The sequence below is a fragment of the Meleagris gallopavo genome, chromosome 2, assembly GCF_905368555.1.
Source record: "Meleagris gallopavo chromosome 2, MGAL_WU_HG_1.1, whole genome shotgun sequence".
NCBI lineage: Eukaryota > Metazoa > Chordata > Aves > Galliformes > Phasianidae > Meleagris > Meleagris gallopavo.
This window is the reverse complement of record NC_139405.1, coordinates 106233181-106253420: the sequence shown is the minus strand read 5'-3', so window position 1 is coordinate 106253420 and position 20240 is coordinate 106233181. Positions and strand designations below refer to the sequence as shown.

At 49.3% G+C, this 20240-nt stretch overlaps 1 protein-coding gene across 1 annotated transcript in view; it reads left to right on the top strand.

The window, feature by feature from the left end:
- Positions 1–741: 741 nt before the first annotated feature.
- XKR6 (XK related 6) overlaps positions 742–20240 on the top strand; it is a 188910-nt gene continuing 169411 nt past the window's right edge. The window contains exon 1 of the mRNA XM_085218315.1: positions 742–1457. Within this exon, the coding sequence (XP_085074441.1) occupies positions 742–1457 (716 nt within the window). The remainder of the gene's footprint in view (positions 1458–20240) is intronic.

Genomic DNA, 20240 nt, shown 5'->3' with positions numbered 1-20240 from the left:
GACTGTTGGAGCAGAGCTGATGAGGGCCACAAGGATGCTCAGAGGATGAAGAAAGGCTGAGGGAGCCGAGCTCCGGGGAGACCTGACTGCAGCTTCCAGTATTTGAAGGGAGCTTATGAACTGGAGGGGATTTTTGCACAGACCGGTGACAGGAGAAGGAAGAATGACTTTAAACTAAAAGAGAGGAGATCTAGGTTAGATGTTAGGATGAAAATCTGTACCCAGAGGGTGGTGAGGCCCTGGCACTGCTGCCCAGAGCTGTGGGTGCCCCATCCCTGGATGTGCCCAAGGCCATGGATGGGCATTGAGCAACCCGAGCTGGCAGAGGCATCCAGCCCACGGCAGGGGTCGGGGCTGGATGGGCTTTAAAGTCCGTTCCGACCCAACCACTCTGTGACAGTGCACCGGGAGGTCCGGGCGAACACTGGGGCCGGGCGAGCTCAGCCCGAGGAAAGGATAGTCGAACCCGGCGCAGGGCCCAGCCGCAGGCCCCACAGCGTTCCCCCCTCCGCCGCCCGCCGGCCCGGCCCGGCCCAGCGCTGCCCCGCTCGGTCGCTAGGCGGCCCGGCCCGCGCTGCGCGGCCTGGGAAGCGCCGCCCCCGGAAGCGGCGGGCGGGCGGCGGGCGGGCAGGCAGCAGGCGGGCGGGCGGCGGGTGGGGGGACGCCGGGAGCGGGGACGGGGGGGGCAGAGCGAGCGAGCGCGCCCGGCGAAGGGGCCGGAGACGCGGCGGCGGCGGCAAGATGGCGGCCAAGTCGGATGGCGGCGGCGGCGGCGTGGGCTTCGCCCAGCTGCACAACCTGGACGAGGCGGCGGCGGCGGCGGCGGGCGTCTGCGGCGGCGTCGGGGCAGCGGCGGCGGAGGGCGCGGAGGAGCCGGGCGGCAGCAGCTCCTTGCACATCTGCCACTGCTGCAACACGTCGTCGTGCTACTGGGGCTGCCGGAGCGCCTGCCTGCGGAACCTCTTCGGGCGGGCGGCCGCCGCCGCCGCCGCCGAGCCGCTGGCCCCGCGCCCCGCCGACGAGGGAGCGCCGCAGGCGCCGGAGGTCGGAGGGGCGGGCGAGCGGCCGTGGCTGGACTGCCTGTGGATCGTGCTGGCGTTGCTGGTGCTGCTGGGGGACGTGGGCACGGACCTGTGGCTGGCGCTGCACCACTACGGGCGGCGGGACTACGTCTGGTGCGGCCTGACGCTGGCCTTCGTGCTGCTGCCCTCGGTGCTGGTGCAGATCCTCAGCTTCCGCTGGTTCGTGCAGGACTACACGGGCGGAGGGCTGGGCGCCGTGCAGGGCCTCAGCAGCCGCGGGCCGCCCATGATGGGGGCCGCCGGGCGCCGGGGGGGACCCGGCGGGGTAGGAGGAGCCGCCGGCACCGCCACCCCCGGGGCGCAGCGCCTCTGCAGGATCTCCGTCTGGGTCTGGCAGTCCGTCATCCACCTGCTGCAGATGGGACAGGTGTGGAGGTAAGGGCGGGGGTCCGGGGTGCGGTGGGAACGGGGGATCGCTGTCGCCTCGTGGCCCGGCGTGGAGGAACGGGGCTCGGTGTTCAGCGAGGACGTGAGCTGACGGGTTCGCTGTCGGCTCGTGGGCCGGAGCGGACGCGGGTCGGTGTGTCTTTGCTGGAAGTCGCTGCCGCCTCGCGGTGCGGTGGGGACTACTGGGGCAGTGCCTGGTGACGGAGTTGGGGTCACCACCACCTCGTGGTCCGAGGTGTGGGGTTCAGCATCGCCTTACGTCCAATGGGGATGTGGGGTAGTGAGTTGACTGCCTCCTCGTGGACCCGCATGGACGTGGGGGAGCGAGGTTTGGTGTCACCTCGTGTCCAGAGGAATAATGAGTTTACTCCAGCATGAACGTTGGTCACTGTCACTTTGTCGAGGTGGAATAATGAGGATCGCTGTCACCTCGTGGTCCAGCTTGGAAGTGGGTTGCTGTCCCTTGGCTGGAATGAGGGTCGCTGCCTGCACGTTGCCCATGGTGGAGGTGGGTCCTCTCAGCATGGGGATGACCGCTGTCCATTGACTGTAATAGGGTGCGTGAAGGTTGCTGTCACCTCGTGGTTTGAGGTGGGTTGAGGTGGGGCTGAAGGGGTTGCTGTCTCCTGGTGGTCCAAGGTGGATGTGGTCACTGTCACCTCATGGTCTGAGGTTGACGTGGGTCATTGTCATCTCATGGTCTGAGGTGGAAGTGGTCAGTGCACCCCATGTAAAAAAGAGGGGAGATTTGGGGTTCGTTCCCCTTAGCTTGAAGAGAGCCTCAGAGGGAGGAGAAATGCCCCTAGATGATCTGTGAGGCTGAAGTGAGGGAAATGGGGTCACTGCCACCTTTTGGCCCGTGGGCACACAGGTTGGTGGAGGTGAGTCAGTGCTCCCCAAGCTGGAGGAGATGTGGGGGCCCTCCTTGTGCTGCCCAAAGGAAGAGAAATTCCCACAAAAAATGCCCATGTGGCTGAGGTGGGGGACTGAAGTATGCTGTCCATTCATTGTCTGAGTCATTCCCCCCCTCATATAGAAGCAGGAGAGATTTGGGGTCATCCCTACTAGGCCGAGGAGAGGTTCCTCCAGGTAAGTGTGTGGGACTGAGGAGGCCATGGGGGTCACTGTCACCTCCTGGTCCTCACTGGGCAGGGCCAGCACTCTCCCCACATAAAAGCAGGGGGAGATGAGGAGCCCACAGTACTGAGGGGAGAGAAATTTCCCCTAAAGTCAGTGTGTGGGGCTACGGGGAGGGAAGATGTGGAGGGGCTGCTGTCACCTTACGGTGCCTGGGGGGACGTGGCTTTGTGCTCCCCACAAGCACATGGAAGGGGTGCCTCAGGGATGGGATATTGCTGCCCCACAGGGTTGGGGCAGGACCAGGGCGTGGATTTGGGGCTGCTCATCTCTGCAGGTGCTCTGAGAGGTGATGCTAACCACCCTTCAGAGGTGACAGTGTGGACGTAGGCCCAGGGCTGGGGGTGACCCCCGTGCCAGCATCACTGCAGAACGAGGCCCTGCAGCCATGGGGAAGGCTGGCCCCAAGAGCTGGGGAGTAGCAAGGAAGCAGCCCCATGGAAAGAGGGAGCTGTTCCAGAGAGGCAGGGGGCAGATGGGGGGCAGGCCTCTGGCTGTGGGGTGTGCTGTTTCCAAAGGGATTGGCGTCAACCTGCTGTAGATGAGGGAGGGAGAGAGGGTTGCATCTGTCCCCTGTGGTGGTGGGGAAGGAAGCAGTGGGGAAACGGGGATGGATTTTGGGTTGTCAGTGTGAGACTGAAGGTCAGAGTCGGAGACTGATGCCCTGGAGCAGCTCTTGAGGACAGGCCCTGGAGTGATCAGGGGATGGGGCCGGAGAATGTTCCCGGGATCAATGGGAATAAAAGAGTGAGCGAGGAGCTGTCATCCCCCAAAAGAGATGGAAGAGAGAGGCAGGGAGGGATTCTCTGGGATGAAAGCCTGTAAGATACAAACGCTTCCAGAGAGACAGCATTTTTACAGAAAGAGGTGTTGTAAGGACAACTGTAAAGACCTGGCGTGGCCCTGCGTCCTCTAAGATCACTCTGGAGGGGATATGGGTTAATAAGATGGAAGGAGAAGGTGGTATGGATGATGGAGGCTGGAGTGAAGGCTCTGAGTGCTGGCATTGGGTCCTGCATGCACCCCCCCCCCCCGCAACCCCCCTGGATACATATGGGGAGAGGGTCTCGATGGGTCTGGTTGGGCTTGAACGCTCTTAAAATTATTGATAGGCAGAAGGTGCTGGATTTTTGAAGGAGGGGAAAACGGCACTAAATGGTGAAGCTGGGAGGGTGCACATCCCTGCATCGGCATTTCCAATGTGAATCCATGGGGCCAAAATAACCTGATGGATGGATGGATGGTAGGAATTATTCACTGGGATATGGATGAGAAGAAAAGAAGAAGGTGATGATTGATGAGGAAGTCATCATTATTATTTTTTTAATTTTTGATATTTTTTTTTTTTTGGCCATCTGGATAGCAGAAGGGGTTAACCCTGCTGCCTAATGAAATCGGTGGAGAAGTGGCTGGAGTTAAGATGGAGACAGCGTGCGGGAGCCTGGGGGAGGGCTGCGTGGGTGGAGGCAGGGGAGGGCCTTGACACCTCTTCTGAGGACACCGCTCTTAAGATAAAATGAATATACACATCAAAGATTTTGTATTATTTCTTATTTCTTTCCGAGGGGGTGGAGGGGCGGGGAGCTGCGTGGGAAGGTTGCGTGAAATGTATACCTGGGAAAGGAGCCCATGGCACCGCGCAGTGCAACAGCACGTACATATATTTCCTCTGCACCTTCAATGTCATTTGTGTGATGTTCTGAGCACGCTGGTGCTCAGCTCCTGTTGGGGGTGGATTTTGTTTCCTTATGGCCGAGATGTGGACCTGGGGATGCTGAAGGGGTGGGCGTGCTGTGATGCCTACGAGGGAAATAAATTGGGATGCGACCCCTTCTCTGCTTTTCCTAATGCTGATCCCATCAGCAAAAGCGTTTCTTGATGCAGATGCTTCTCTTGCAAGTTGGGTTTCTCCTCTCTCAGAGCCAGGAGAAATAAATGGCTATTAGCGTGGTGCAAGCCTGCATGGGCACAGACAGCCCCGGCACGCTCCGGTGAGCAGCGGGGAGGGGGATGCTGGAGCCTTGCGGAGGTGATGCCTGTGGAGGGTGATGTGTGTGGAGGGGTGATTTATTTTATCACGTGAAGAACTGAGGCTCAAGTAACCCAGAATTTCCCCCCGCTTTGTTACTGCAGAGAAAAAAATCTTGGCTTGTGAGACAGTGCAGTGCTGGGGCTGCTGAGAGGGACTGGGAAGGAGCTCTGCAGCCCAAATGGCATTAGGCGCAATGAGCGAGCGTGCTCTCCTGTTGATCACCCATCTCACCAGCACGCGCCTCCTGCTTTGTAGGGCACACCGACGGCGTAAAGCTGCCTCCCAGTATCTGACCAGAGCAAGAATAACTTCGTGCTGTCTGTAGGCTAGCCTCCACCAAGGCATCTTTTTCCATTCCCACTATAGCGATTGCAAACGCCGTTAAAATTAATCTTGAATGCGGTGATGGGACTAATAGTGGAAAGCGCTGTTTTAGCAGTGTTTGCCTGCAGCTAAATCGCTCCGTGCTGGTAAGAAGTTGATACGTGGGGACGGAGGAGGAAGACCTAGAACAATGTAAGTTCAGTGCATAATGCATCCAGCCTGGTTTCCTGCATGATAATGGATATGCGCTGCGACTGCATGGAGCGTAATCAGGGCTGTACGTTATGGAGAGGCTGTCGTAGCTGTTGCTCAGCAGCTGGAAGCGAAATCGCAGAGAACAGAGGGGGCAGGTTGGAGTTGTACAGCAATCCTGTTCCTGAATTGCCGAGGGCTTGCTTCTTGGTAGACATTAGGTAATCTGGGTTTTACTTGCGGGGATAACACGGTTCCTGCAGGGACTTTTCCTGGATGTTGGAAACGCTCACCAGTGAGATGGATAAATCACATTCTTATGGCAGGGACTCAAACGTACGTCAGGCTCCTTTTTTAGCAAGGTTGTTCTTCAGTCTTTCGTGGTGGTGGATGTGCAGTTAATTGTGTCTGTGTAATTAGGAAGGGTGGGGGCTTTGTCTTCTATTCGTGTCCTGGTTCCCCCATTACAAGTGTGAGAGGTAACCAGGGGGCTACTGAGGGGGATTGAGTGATGTTTGGAGTTTGTTGCATTTGTCTTTTGCTCAGCTGAGAACTTGGGGCTGTATTCATACTGACTTCCTATGCTGACTGCTGGAAAGAAAGTACATGGTGAAAGTGTACATGCAGACATATTTGTATGGAGATTTTGAATGGGTGCTTGAAGCGCTGTGATCTTAAATTACATTCCCACCAATAAAGCTTGGGTACTGGGGGTTTTACCTTCATACATCTGCAATTTCAGCCTTTCATCTCAATCCCTTAGACTATCTCAAAGACTAGAACAGTTCAGCAGACTGCTACAGAAGTGGAAGATGCCAGCTGGGCACACAACACTGGCTCTTGTACTCCTGCCCTGTGAGCTGCAGAAGGGAGGCTTCTTGAGGAGCAGCAGTGCAGTGCTGTGGTTTTGCTGGAAATAGGCTGAAGGTTGGTGAGTCCTTTCAGCTTGCCAAGGCTCTTGCTTTCACTGAAACCATTCATCTCTGTAAGTTCAGGAAAAATAATTTTGACTTGGAGTTTTCGTGTCTTGAGTAGTTGTAGAAGGTGTATTCGTGATGACTGGGAGTGTAACTTCTGCATCTGTTGTACTTTTCCATACCCTCTGTAATAAATGGGTCAGTGGGTCATGGTTGCTGTCCTGGAGTACGAGGTTTAAAGTCTGACCTTTTGCAGTGCAGGGTGCTATTAAAGAAAACATTATTGAATTCCATTGGATTGTCAGAATGCGGAGTTGGAGCTAAGATGAACACTGATCAGCTGCAAATCTCACTGTCTGGTGACTGTCAGTAATGATAAGATGCGTGACTTCAGTGCAATATATTTGGGGTTTGTTTTTAAAATTGATTGGAGTACATATTTAGAAGAGAAACATTTTGCTAAGAAGAAGAAAAAAAACCCACGCTGTATTTTGACATTAAAACACCATGTGTGTGCGTGTTGAAGGGAAAGATTCCTAAAGTTTCGGCACAGACCTGACATCTTGTTTATTAGTGGAAAGACCAAATCTATGAGTTGTTCATCACTTGGCGTGCCCGGAGGTGGAAGGATGAATCAATGGGTTTAAAAGGAATATGTGATATTTAATGACTATGCGATGAGTAGGTTTTGGCTTTATTAAAATACTTTGCTCTGGGGTGAACTGTGAGTTGGATATAAGCTACTTTAGGTAGTTTGGAAATGCAGGCAGCTAAGATATCTAAAGATGTCTGCCCAAGTCTCTTGAAGTGGGAGACATCGCCTTATCAGATGAGCGGTGAAGTAGCTGCTGTCCAAACAGCATCTCCTTGTCTTGGTTTGGGATGTTTAATTCCATAGAGCCTTTCTGTAAATTTACTGTCTGCCCTGGCACACTCAAATGTTTTTTTCAGCTTTTTCTGGTTAGCTTGTCTGGCAGCTTAGTTTTTCCCTTTAGCCAAGTTTTAACAGCTTGCCTTTATAGTGTGGAGTTTTGTCAGCTTTTGACAAGTTGGCAGAGGGAAGACGTTCTGGAACAGATGATAAATGTGTTCTACAGAACCAGTCTGGGGTATAACTTTTTTTCCCCAGTGAAGTGGTTCTCCCTTCCAAAACCTTTACTTGTTCTGTCCCCGCTTCTAAGAGTTTTCTACAGGATCTCCATAAATGCTGGCTGTGGAGGTCCAGTTTTTTAGAACGTGCCAAAGATACTGAAATCTGAAGTACAGGGCAGGTAAGTTGTGGGAGTGGGTAATAACCATCATCATCACTAAGAAGAGGCTTTCTCACTTGAGTGGGGTCTCCATTGGTTGCGGGGTGTTGGCAGGGCTCCATGTCTTGGTGAGTGCTACCCACTAGAGGGGGTCAAACCACAGATGTTGAAGCAGGTCTGCTTCCCAGCCCTGGGAGGGCAGATTCCTCGAGGCCTCCCCTATGGGGGAAGATGTGTTTCCATGACCTGCTGTGAGTGTGATTTGGGGCAGTGGATGTGCAAGGCTGGAAGGAGAAAGCTCCCTGTTGGGCATAGGGATGCTGCTGAGGAAGAGCCAAGGGGAAACAAGGTGCTCTGCAGATAAGGAGGTCGTGCAGTGATGAGCACTTGGCACTTCTCTGCGGGGTTATATGGGGACACAGAGATGTTTTAGTGCCCTACCATTCCTCCTACCAGAACCAGCATAACGTTTCATAGAGTCATGGAATGGCTTGGGTTGGAAGGCACCTCAAAGAACATCAAGTTCCAATCCCCTGCCGTGGGTAGGACTGCCAACCACTAAAAGAGGCACCAGATGAGGCTGCCTACAGCCCCCTCCAACCTGGCCTTGAGTACCTCCAGCAATGAGACAGCACCTCCAGGAATGGGGCCTCTCTGGCTTTCAGGGTGAGGATACCAGCATTAGGTGTTTTGGAGAGATCATCTTCAGGAGTCTGAAAACAGTCCAGGAAGACAGTAGTAGGAGGTGGGTGACAGCCTGGTTTCCCAGAGTCTTGGACCAGGGTGTCCCTTCTCCACTTTCTCAGGCTTTGTGCTGAGCTCTAGGGCTGAGAGTGCCATTTTTTTCCTGGTGCCCTCTGGTTTTATTTCTAACACCAATGGCAATCTGAAAACACTCTTCCTGATGGAGTGGAAGCACAGTGCAAAGAGATAGAAGAAAGCCAGCTTGCCCTTTTTTTGGTATGTTAAAATGATAAGCTCTGTATTTTCTACCCTTCTAGAGACTTCCATTTTGCTTTTAGCTGAATTGAGCTGGTTTTATTCCTTGCAGTGGTTCTCCTCTCAGTACAAATGTAGGTTATTCAGGGAGCATTTCCTTTAATGAAAAGGATGTAGGAAGAACTGATGGTGATAAAGCATCTCTGTGGAGGAGAGCTGTTTCACTGCCTTGAGACTGCAAGGAAAAGAAATTGGATGGCAAATGTATAATTTTCCATGGGGAACGAAGGTGAGCCTGTGGAGAAGGCTCCACAGAACTTTTCCATTTTGCTTTATTTCCCTTGAATTCTGACTTGATTTTTAGCACCTCACTGTCTTGAAAACCAGTGGTAGTGTAAGGCCGTGCCCTCGCACCTGAAAGCTTTTATACAGAGGGAACTATGAATCAGAGTTATGCTTTCTTACAGCCAGAGGTGAAATTAAATTGTAATTGAACACGTAAGGAAAAGATGTGACAAATGCTGTAATTTCATTGACGCACCTCTTTCTGATATACTGGGATTCACAGCGCTCTGCTCTAGGGCACAGAGATGCTTTTCCAAGGCAGATCCCAAGGAAATGGGGAAGGGCTTTCTTGGGGAGGGGGATCTTCAGAAGATTGTTGAGGAGTCTCAGGAATTGCTCTCTGTCTGCCCTTGAGTAGGTTTAGCCCATGTGCTGAGTACTCTGTTTGAAGTCTGCGTTTCCTGGGCTGGCTGAGCTGTGTCTCTGCTTTCCTTATCTTGGTGTAAGTGGCCGTGTAATTCCTTGAAGCCTCCTAGAAGCCTCAGCTGAACGGGCAGCCCCACTGCAGCAAAATCAAATCTTGCCCAAGAGGAAAAACAAGGAAGAAACAATCTTAAATCTGTCCCCAAAAGCATCCTGGGATCTGGAGAGCGTGCTTCTCCTCACATCTCCTTCCTTCTAAATCAGCGAGGGCTCAGGTTTGCCTATGAAATATTCACAATGTGTCCTTATGTGACTTCAGTGGCACGGAAGGTCTCTTGCAGAATTGGCACTGCATCCAGAACTGTATTGAAGCCCAGCACCTTTGTCACCAGGACCTCTCTTCCTCTGCAGAGTAAAGGAGTGCTGGATTTTCCTGTCTTCATTGAGTCAAGACATGGACGTTTCTCTCCTCGCAGCTGGAAGGGCTGGAGGTGAACTGTTGAGCTCTATCTGTGAGCCCCGAGTCTGTGAAATGCACTTGTTGTTTGGGGAGCCTCAGGGAGGAGTGTGATGGAAAACTGGAAGTGACCCCTTAGATTTGGGGATGGAGGAAGGTTTTGGGTTTGTGTTTCTGTCCTGAACTTTGGTCTTTTGACTGCATCCCTTACAAGGTCACCTAAAGCAGGGGGTGAGGGGTATCCGGGTGAGTTTGCGCCAAACTCCAGTGTCTGGGAAAATGGCCATTCCCACAGTTTCTATTGCAAAAGAAGAGAGGTTTCGTAGAATCGTTTGAGTTGGACCCTGACCTTTAAAGATCCCTTCCAACTCAGTGGTTTAACCCTTTGTACGTGGTTCCTTCAGCTGAACAAGGAGACCTTTGCCATAGAAACGCACTGCCGGATGTACCTAACACAGAAAGCAGCAGTGCAGCACAGGGAGTGGTTTTGAGTATGGGATTGGAATTCATCCCAGTTATGTCTAAGCGAAGGAAAAAAGAGCAACGGAGGCCGATGTTGTTGAAGTGAAAATTGTAAAGAGTGGTATAAGCAGAAGGCATTTAAATAATGTAAACAGTCTGGCATAGAAGGAAGGATGGGAGGCATTCCAGAAACAAAGGGAAAATAGTTTTTAAAACATGCCTAAAAATACACCAACTCTCGAATTCCAGAGATAATCTCAATTAGTGCTTCTTCAGTATGTCTTTACAACGGAATTGGAGGAGTTCACAAAAGATAATAGAGGCTATGTGATACGAAGAAGTGATATTAATTTGTTTAATTAAAGGGATGAAGGGCTCCTGAAAATAGGATTCACTTATCTTCTGTCATAGGGAGGACCAGGGTTGTATTCAGCAAACTGCAGTGTGCAGCATCATAGAACAAAATGGTACAGTCTTACATTACAAGGGGAATGGTTTGAAACTGAGACAGGAGGTTTAAGTTGGGTATTAGGAGGAAGTTTTTCCCCCAGAGGGTGGTGAGGCACTGGAACAGGTTGCCCAAGGAGGCTGTGGATGCCCCATCCCTGCAGGCATTCAAGGCCAGGCTGGATGTGGCTCTGGGCAGCCTGGGCTGCTGGTTGGTGACCTGCACACAGCAGGGGGTTGGAACTGGATGAGCGCTGTGGTCCTTTTCAACCCAGGCCATTCTGTGATTCTATGATTTCTATTGGGATTGCATTTGGTGTTTGGGCAGCAGCAACAGCTGGACACTTTCTACTGCTAAAAATACCAATTCCAGATGCCAGGGATTTCAAGTACACTTTTAACTATGCATCTTTATGGATGTGTGTGTTTGTGTTCTTGATGCTCTTCCTTTGGCTGCATGTGTCAGGGATTATGTCTGGCCTCAGCTCTGCTTATCCATCCCTCAGTGTGGTGGGGAAGCATTTATTCCTTGCCGTATTTTGAGGGGTGTTGGGGAAGACAGTAGGGACGAGGAGGGAGAGGAGACCCTCATGCCCATCTAAATTAAATTAGCCCCCTGGATGTATATTAAAATGTTAAGTAGCACTAAGCTCTGTATCCCAGCTCAGCAATATTTCAAGGCACTTTATTGCATTAATGGAGTGATAAAATAGAACCTGCAATTACAGTAATTTTTTCTAATTGAATATTTTGCTTTATTCTTTCCCTTTCAAAGCATGACTGTAAGTACTAGCCTTCAGGAAGCTTTGGCAATATTTATACCTTCCCTTTCTGGTGAGGGGTGTAAATACACCTCTTGGGCCTCCCATTTCTGTCCCTCATGGCTAGAGAGCTGAATGCCTTAGAGAGAGGTGGGCTGAAGACATCAACCTTGTACCATCTTGCTGTTACTTCTAGGAAGCGCTGGTTTGCTGGTTGGTGGAGAGAGCAGTGTGATGTTATGGCTTACATGCTTTCAATCACTGTCCTGGACTCGAGGTGAGTTTGCTCAGGTATCTTTTTGATTCATTTATTGTCTGCGCAGGGCTTGCACCCAACAGCTGCTGCCAGTCTTTGGGAGGATGAGAACATTGATTTCTGCCACTGAAGATGAGTTTGGGGAGGAGGAGGAGGAAAAGCACTTTCTGGATGTTGCTTGAGCATCGCTCCGGGGAGGTGAGGTGGGGTAGGAATTTGGAGCATGTTGCTGACCGTGCTCGTTGAGCACCCAGGTTGAAAGCTGTTGTGATGGCAATTGAAGTTAAAAGCTTCTATTAGGTCTTCCCCTAAAATCCCTTTGAGGCTGGTGTGGCAGGGGTGGGGAAAATAGAAACAGGGAATTTAAACTCGGTTATTGCTGATGAAACAATTGGGTGTCACTTCTGTTTTCAAAGTGGGTTTTCAACATCAGCTTTTCAAACCTAAGTTCCTACCTCCAGCTCATACCTCAAGCAGGCAGAAAAATTCAGCTAAATTAACATAATAATTACATTGTGTGTTCTCAGTGCTGAATCTCTGGTTTAAAGAGAGATGTACTGATACTCCCTCCGTACGTATGCCCAGGATGGGATGCTATCAGTTTTATGCCTTTGCAATAGCTGTCTTCTCATCTAAAGGGGATTTTTTGATCCAATAAACTGCTTATCTCGTGTAGTTGTCCTTTCATCTAGCGTGGGTGGTGTGTGATGGCTGATGGAAAGCGTGGTGTTGTGCTTCGTTTATGAATATTAATTGGGAGTGGAAGCAATTTGGAACAGCGTGCATCGCCAAGTCTTGAAGCGCTGACTGTAGAAATGCCTCTGTTCCTCCCTTGTGGCCATGAGCCCTCTTTTGGGGAAGATACAAGCTGCTCTGGGGTGTGAGGTCACCACGTATAGTGTGTCACACTGATGTGTTGTCTCAGCTTTTGAGCGTGAGACTGCTTTAGTGCTGGTTTCCCACTGCTTGTTAGGGTTGGGCTGGGGAGAAGATGGGTTCATTGAGGTGCAGTAGGGAATGTGGTGCATACCAGTACAGGCATTGGAGCAGGAGCTGGAGGTTGAGGCTGAGCACTGGCGTGTGCCTGTCTCAAAAGTTGGCATGGTAAGCTTTCACACTCTTCTTTAGTGAAAGATGTATCAAATGCTGAGGAGTTGAGCTAGGTGATTTTGCCCCATCCCTGGAGGCATTCAAGGCCAGGCTGGATGTGGCTCTGGGCAGCCTGGTCTGCTGATTGGCAACCCTACAAGTAGCAGGGAGGTTGAAACTGGATGATCTTTGTGGTCCTTTACAACCCAAGCCGTTCTATGATTCTGTGATGACTTCAAGGGTTTCTTCCAACTGCAGCGATTCTGTAATTCATATGATTCTGTGAGTTTTGGGGATGAGGGCTGCTCTGACAGCTGAGCCCTCCAAACAGCATAGTGCCGGTGTCCTGTACCTGCCAGATGTCCAGGAGAGCCAGAAATCCATGCTTACGGGGTCATTTACCTTCACCCAGACATGGCTGAACCTCATTTGTGAACCAGCGTGCTCTTTGCTTTTCGGTTGTGTGCTTTAGAACTGGAATAATAAAACATCAAAGCAAACTATACTGTTGTGGGTACAGAAAAAAATTAGGAGGCTCAGTAGGACTTTGGGAAGTAATAAATTTGTTCTATATTTAATCTGGTATTTATCATGGTGTCAGTATGAGACCACTTCATTTTACTACTTCAACTGCATCTAAGAATAATAGAATGCTTGAAATATTGAGAAAGTGGCTAATACCTGGTGGTAGCTGATAGGATCCAGCTTTAATGGTTATTGATTGGTTTCTACAGGCTCCCGCTAACATCACACCTTAGATGCTGCATGGTGGGAGTTAAACATTTATCTGTTATTTAGGATTAAAAGTAATTGTAGATACTCAACTTAATCATCTTTTGGTAGCTGAATACAGTCAGGACTTCAGATGTTATTTGCAGTTTTGCAGAAGTTATGGACAAGCTATTGGAGTTTTATGGTGTAAAACCTTGGAGTCCATGAATTCAAGTGTCCTGGAGAGTTCCCTCAGCTGCTGTGAAATCAGTGTGACTTCTCAGGTTGGGATGCAAGCACCGGGAATCTTCTCTGCTGTCAGCACAAATGAAGCCTATCACTCAGGTTTTGCTGCTCAGCCCTTTCTGCTGATGCCCCATATCCCAGAACGGGCAGGAGAGCCCACAGAGGTGTTCAGGAGAGCCGAGGCTCACGTTAAGCATTGCTTTTAATACTGAGAGACCATGCCTGGGTAACCCAGTGTGTACCTGGATAATACCTCAATCGGTACACTTCTAAACATCACCTAAATTGTTGCTTTATTACTGCTTATGCAAGGAGTGTGTTTTTGTTTTACCACTCAGAAATTTAATAATTCCATTTACAAAAGCAGGTTTTGTGGCATGGCTTGTTGCACAACTGGAGCTTCGTTATAAGCTCTCATTATTTTTCCTCATTGTGATCAAGCTCTGCCTGCAACGAGCCACTGAATTTACTGTTTAAACATGCAGATCTCCTGTAATTCCCTACTGCTCCTCTCACTGGGAACTTGAAAATCACCGAGTTTTTTTTAGCAGTAATGGCAAATTATTTCTGACCCTTCTGTTTCTCTTGTTGGCGTTGTGTGCTCGGAGAGAAAAGCCCTGCTAGAACTGCTAGGAACCATGTAACCAGAGCACAGGGAGCTTGAATCCAGGGTGTAAGTTTGATTTCTGATGCTTTGCTGAGTTGTCTGCCTGCAGCTGGATTATTTCCCCTGTTCTTACAGGGGATTAGAGGATTTGTAAACCGGCGCTCCTAACACAGGTACCTAAAAAGCTGGGAAGGTCGCATCTCTCTGTGAAAGGATTGCTCCTAAGGTGCTGAAGGTAAGGAATGTGCTAAGGTGGATCTGAAGGAGCTGCTGTGTTTGGTTTCTGAAGCTTTTCTACTTGTCAAGGCACTGTGTTTTGGGGAAAAAGGAAGGGGTGCTTTACACAGACACTGAGGGATATGGGTTAGTGGGCTGGCAGTTGGACTAGGTGATCTTAGTGGTCTCTTTCAGCCTTAATGATTCTCTGAAATATGGGGAAATCAGACTTCAGTTTTGTAGGGGAGCTGCTAGATTGTTTTGCCGAGGAATTGCTGGATAGCAGTGTTCCAATTGGAGGTGCCATGTTCCACACCAGAGTCTGGGTCTATTTGGAAGGCAATACATGTCTCCTCAAGCAGCTGGACTGTAACCAGGGGCAGTGCTTCTGATTGGAATCTGGTGCTCGACTCTTGGGTTCTGCCTTAAATTTACTGCTCAGAGGAACCAGAGCTCTTTACTTGAATACGTGCTGGTCTTTAGTAAAGAATTTAGATGTATGTGTTCAGGTTAGACATTTTCTGTTTACGAGGGTGGATAGTGATAGGACAAGGTGGAATGGTTTAAACCGAGACAGGGAAGTTTAGGTGAGATATGAGGAGGAAGTTTTTCAGCCAGAGGGTGGTGAGGCAGTGGAACAGGTTGCCCAAGGAGGTTGTGGATGCCCCATCCCTGCAGGCATTCAAGGCCAGGCTGGATGTGGCTCTGGGCAGCCTGGGCTGCTGGTTGGTGACCCTGCACATAGCAGGGGGTTGGAACTGGATGAGCATTGTGGGCTTTTGCAACCCAGGCCATTTGATTTTGCCTAGCATTGACCATTACAGTCAGCTAAAAGATTTGTGCTTTGGTAACACTTTCAGTGGGTATAGTATTAAATGGTTATACAAATTAACTGAAGGCTACTGTGTATCCTACATCCTCAGTGAAAACATCTGTGAGTCACTCAAAACTGAAGTCTACATTCTAGGGAGCAACTTCAGCAAGAAATGGTGGATCTTTACCAATGAGGTTTATACAGCAGCCACCTTTAAAGAATTTTTTTCTTCCAGTCCCTTTAAAGAAGCAAAATTTCAATAGTGTACTTAATGTGTGAACTCTACCTGCAGGCCTGTCTTGGTCTGCCATATCTGTTACGAGCTCCAGTATCAGCAATGCCCTCACTTGGGCTTCTTCTGTTTTCTGCTCTTTCCCTATTTTCCCTCTTTGGAAGCAGATTCAGGTTTGACCGTGAAGCCCTCCAGGGTCGGGGCATCCACAGCCTCTCTGGACGGCCTGTTCCAGCACTTCACCACTCTCATAGTAAAGAACTTAATAGCACCTGCTGTAGCTCCATCCAACCTTTGAAGTTTCAAATTTTTGGTGCTCGGGTACTTTCCCTTGTAGCCTTCCTACCCTGACTTTTCCACTCCAGATAGTTTCGAGGGTGGCTTGGGTATCCGGCAGGCAGCCTCCTGCTTGGGGCCTTTAACGTTAACTCCAAACTGAGGGCGTGCAATTAGAAATATTTGAGTTGAAATGGACCCTTCAAGGCCATCTGTCCCACAGCCTGCACTGAACAGGGACACCCACAGCTCCATCAGTGCTCAGAGCCCATCCAGCCTGACCTTGGCTGTCTGCAGGGATGGGGCACCACTGCCTCTCCATGCAACCTGTGTCACTGCCTCACCATCCTTACTGTAAGGGTGATTCTACAGCTGCTAGATTTTGAAAAATAAAAGAGCTGGAGAAGCCAGCTGGGTGATTTAAAGAAAGGCATTTGCTGCAAGAAAGGTTGCTTGGGGTCGTTTTCCTTCCAATGGTGAAGAAATAACTGAGAACAGAGCAACAGAAGAAAAGATTCATAGTAGAAATACAACTTAAAAGCCTGACAAATTAAGACTGATTTTACTGGAAACACTGTTACACGGTATATTAGGCCTCAAGGAAGTGCCTTTTAGGAGCTGGGAATGACCACGAGAATTTGCCATCCCAATCATAAAATTTCCTCATGCGTCCTTTGCTCAAGGATTTTAAAGATAATGCAGAAATTACTTTATTTGCCTGTTAAAAGATATATATTACTTTTCCTAATCATATGAGTGGAATTAGACATCTCTGCTCTAAATTAGGCTGCTTACCCAGCTCTGTAGAGTAACTTATTTTCCTTGGTACGCAGTTTACCACCCAGCAGCCACGTGGAGCACATTAAATGAGATCCATCCCAAACCTCTGCATTCAGTCAGTAATATCAGCTTGTGCCAGTTTATGATCTCATGCTTTTGTTCCCACAGGAGTTCTGTTATCTGGTAAGATTGCATTGCTTTGGGTCAGACCAGCAGGTTGCCGCAATGGAGCCATTTGCTGACGGAGACTTCCTGACTTGGAGTGAGGTTTTCTTGCCCCACGATGACTTTGATGGGGGCTGTTCCTGGGGTGTCCTGCATCTGTTCAGTCTGCTTTTGTGAATTGGAGAAATAATTCTGTGTCCTGAATGGGTCAGAGCTGTGTGTGACAGGCATAACTAGCTATTGTGCGGAGCTGCCTCTGATCTATAGTGAGTGCCCGAGTTAAAGGCAGAACAGCAAAGAAGCATCAACGTCTGGTGCTTTTAGTGGAGTTCTCATTTGAGCGTAAAATACCTTTTTAATTTTCTTCAACCCTACTGGTTGTTGCAAACAGTTCACAGTGCTTGAAAGAACCTTGCTGGGAGCATAGAAAGGGTAACCACAGCTTTTGTGGTTTCCACTACTTGTAGGGAGCATATAAGCAGGAAGGGGAACAGCTTGAGGGTGGATAGTGATAGGACAAGGGGGATGGTTTTAAACTGAGACAGGAGAGGTTTAGGTTGGATATTAGGAGGAAGTTTTTCCCCCAGAGGGTGGTGAGGCACTGGAACAGGTTGCCCAAGGAGGTTGTGGATGCCCCATCCCTGCAGGCATCCAAGGCCAGGCTGGATGTGGCTCTGGGCAGCCTGGGCTGCTGGTTGGTGACCTGCACGTAGCAGGGGGTTGGAACTGGATGAGCACTGTGCTCCTTTTCAACCCAGGCCATTCTGTGATTCTGTCATTTGTGTCTTAAGAGTTATCAGCACCCTACACCTCTTCATTCAGTGTCTGATTGTACAGGAGCACAGGGTGCCTAGGAAAATGCATTGCATTGGGGCACACACGTAGGGTTTTCCACCAGAATATCAGCTGTCCTCTGGCATTTCTGGCTTACAAAGCTCCTAGGCTGGAGGTGCAATTCACTGAACAGCCCATGATCACAGAATCATAAAATGGCCTGGGTTGAAAAGGACCTCAGTGGTGAATGCTTCAGTCCTCTGAGGGTTTTCAGAGTTTGGCAAAAGTTTCTTCAGCACTGTTTAGGAAATTTTGCTTCACTTGGAGATTTTGGTAAGGGACATTCCTACATAATGGCATCATTTCTATGGGCTTGAAACTTTTTCTGCAGAAACTGAGAATGGGGTAACTATAGATACCTATGCAAGAAACGCTGTTTCCCAGACTAATTGTGGAGACTTCTAATTTTCAGTGGAGCAAGATACTGAATATTACAAGCTCAGTTTTGCAGCTTCTCTGCAGTGAGACATGGAGGATCAAGTTCCATCTTGACAGCAACTCCAGTAAATCAACAGAATAATATCAGCTGAGAATTTGATGTGCACTGAAAGGACTTGCAGACTCTTGCAGGACTTGGAAGCCTGCAGCACCCGTCAGGACCAGGTACCATTTCCCACCTGGGACACCTATGGTGATGAAAGGGATCTGGGGTGGTTTGATGCACACATTTATTGGCATAAAAGGAATATTTTCAGCTGCAGAGGCATTCTCAGCCAAGTTATTAAGCTGTTTCTCTAGCTTTTCTGCTTTTCTTTTTTTTTTTTTTTTTTTTTTTTGTTTTCACAGTATTTGCCATGGAGTCTAGTGAGAATTGGGTCCCCACTGGTTTTGCTGCAGCAGGTTGTGATCCTGGCTGCAAGAGGTACAGCTTAATTTGAAGAAAAATTCAGGAAGAGGGCAAGCAGTGAGAGGGTAGTGTGGGTGTTGCAAGAAGATAGATGTTGGCTATAGACATTCTGGGAGCCTACCAAGTCATGTAACAGCTAATCTTGGAGGTGATAGCAGTGTTAAGAAGAAAAGCACATTTCTGGTTTCAGCTTCTGGATGGTGTGGTTTGGCTCGTGCCTTGGAGCTGTTGGTGCAGGTTGGGGCCAGACGAAGCTGAAGGGTTTGTGAATGAATTGAGGAATAGCATTGCTTCAGCCAGTGACAGAATCAAATCCTGTGCAGGGTTCTGAATTCGTGAGAGCAGCAACCAAAGGGAAAAAGCAGTTGAACTGAACTTCTGGTGAGCTTTCCGTGAGCCTGCATTGCAGAAAGGAAAGCTCCACGTAGCACCATCCTGTTCATACTCTGCAGGTAGCATTGCTTTCCTTTAGCAATGCTATTTTATCTCTGAACAGGGACTGATCCGTAGGCCTTTTTGCTGAGATTTACACAGTATGTAAACTTCTGATGTCTCTTCTTGTGTTCCCCCTTCTAGTTTTTTTTTTTTGTTGTTGTTTTTTTTTTTTTGCATTATATTTTACATGTCTAAGCGTCTTTCTCCAGCACTTGCTGTACTATTGCTGCTTTGGATACACAGTGAGCATAACCTTCCAGCTTTGAGGAGCACGTCTGGCCCCAGTACCCAGCACATTGCTGCTAATTCAGCTCTGGCTGAGCACTGAGCAGGATTTAAGCCCACGGAGGCTCTGTATCCCCAACGGGGCTGCAGGCCACAGACCTCGTGTTCTCCGGGATATGAGCAGAGTGTAGTATTGATTATAATTGTTACTGTAGTTATTTATTACATTCATTAGCAGGGATGAGATGAGAGACCATCTTAATGTATTAAGTTGTCCCAGAGACACCTAGATAGTAAATAATAAATAAACAATTGAAGATCGAGTAGGGCTGGTAGAAAGCTTGACAGTCAGTGTAAAAATCACGCAGACAGCCTTTTTAAATTAATAATGTGCACATTCAGTGTGATTATTACTTTCGGTAGCTGGTAATACTGTTATAAGGGTCCAAAATGGCTGGAGATGTATGTGAATTAGTCAGAGGATGGAGCACCACTCCTACAAAGAAAGGTGGAGGGAGCTGGGCTTTTCTCCTTGAGGAGGGGGCTCTGGAGAGACCTCACTGTGTCCTTCCAGTAGTTAAAGGAGTCTTATAAAGAGGAAAGAGTCTGACTTTCTATGTGGGCAGACAGTGATAGGACAAGGGGGAACTAAAAGTGGAGAGATTTAGGTTAGGTGTGAGGAAGAAATTTTTTACTCAGAGGGCAGTGATGCCCTCGGAATGAACAGACTTGGAGCAAATGCTTCTGTAAGTCCTGCTCCCCAGGGCAGATAAACCCAACCTGCTCCCAGGCAGTGCTGGAGGGAATGGTACAAGGCAGCACCAGCATTGTTTGGTGTGAAAGGTTCAGTCACTGCCAGGGAACACAACTTGCAGTGACTGCTCGGGTTCAATTGCTTTTTGGGGTGGAGGTGCTGTGGCTGCTACTTCTTGGCCTCTCTGCAAGAAGAAAGAAGGGAGCTTATAAGCAGGAGGAGGACTGACAATTTACACTCCTATGACTCTTAGTAATAGGAGAAGGGGGAATGGCTTTAAACTAAAAGAGGAGAGATTTAGGTTAGATGTTAGGAAGAAATTCTTTACCCAGAGGGCAGTGATGCCCTGGCACTGCTGCCCAGAGCTGTGGGTGCCCCATCCCTGGAGGTGCCCAAGGCCATGGGTGGGCACTGGGCAGCCTGAGCTGGGGGCACCCAGCCCATAGCAGGGGGTGGGAATGGATGGGCTTTAAGGTCCCTTCCAACCCAACCTTTCTGTGATTCTATGATTTTATGATTGAGCTGAGCAAGGTATGTGTTGAGATTATCTTCTCTGTCCACAGTCCCATGACTGTGGATGGAAATCTCCTCAGGATTTCACCCAGAGATAAAGATGCTATTTTGCTGTGAACATGAACTTTGAACAAAATAAATCTAC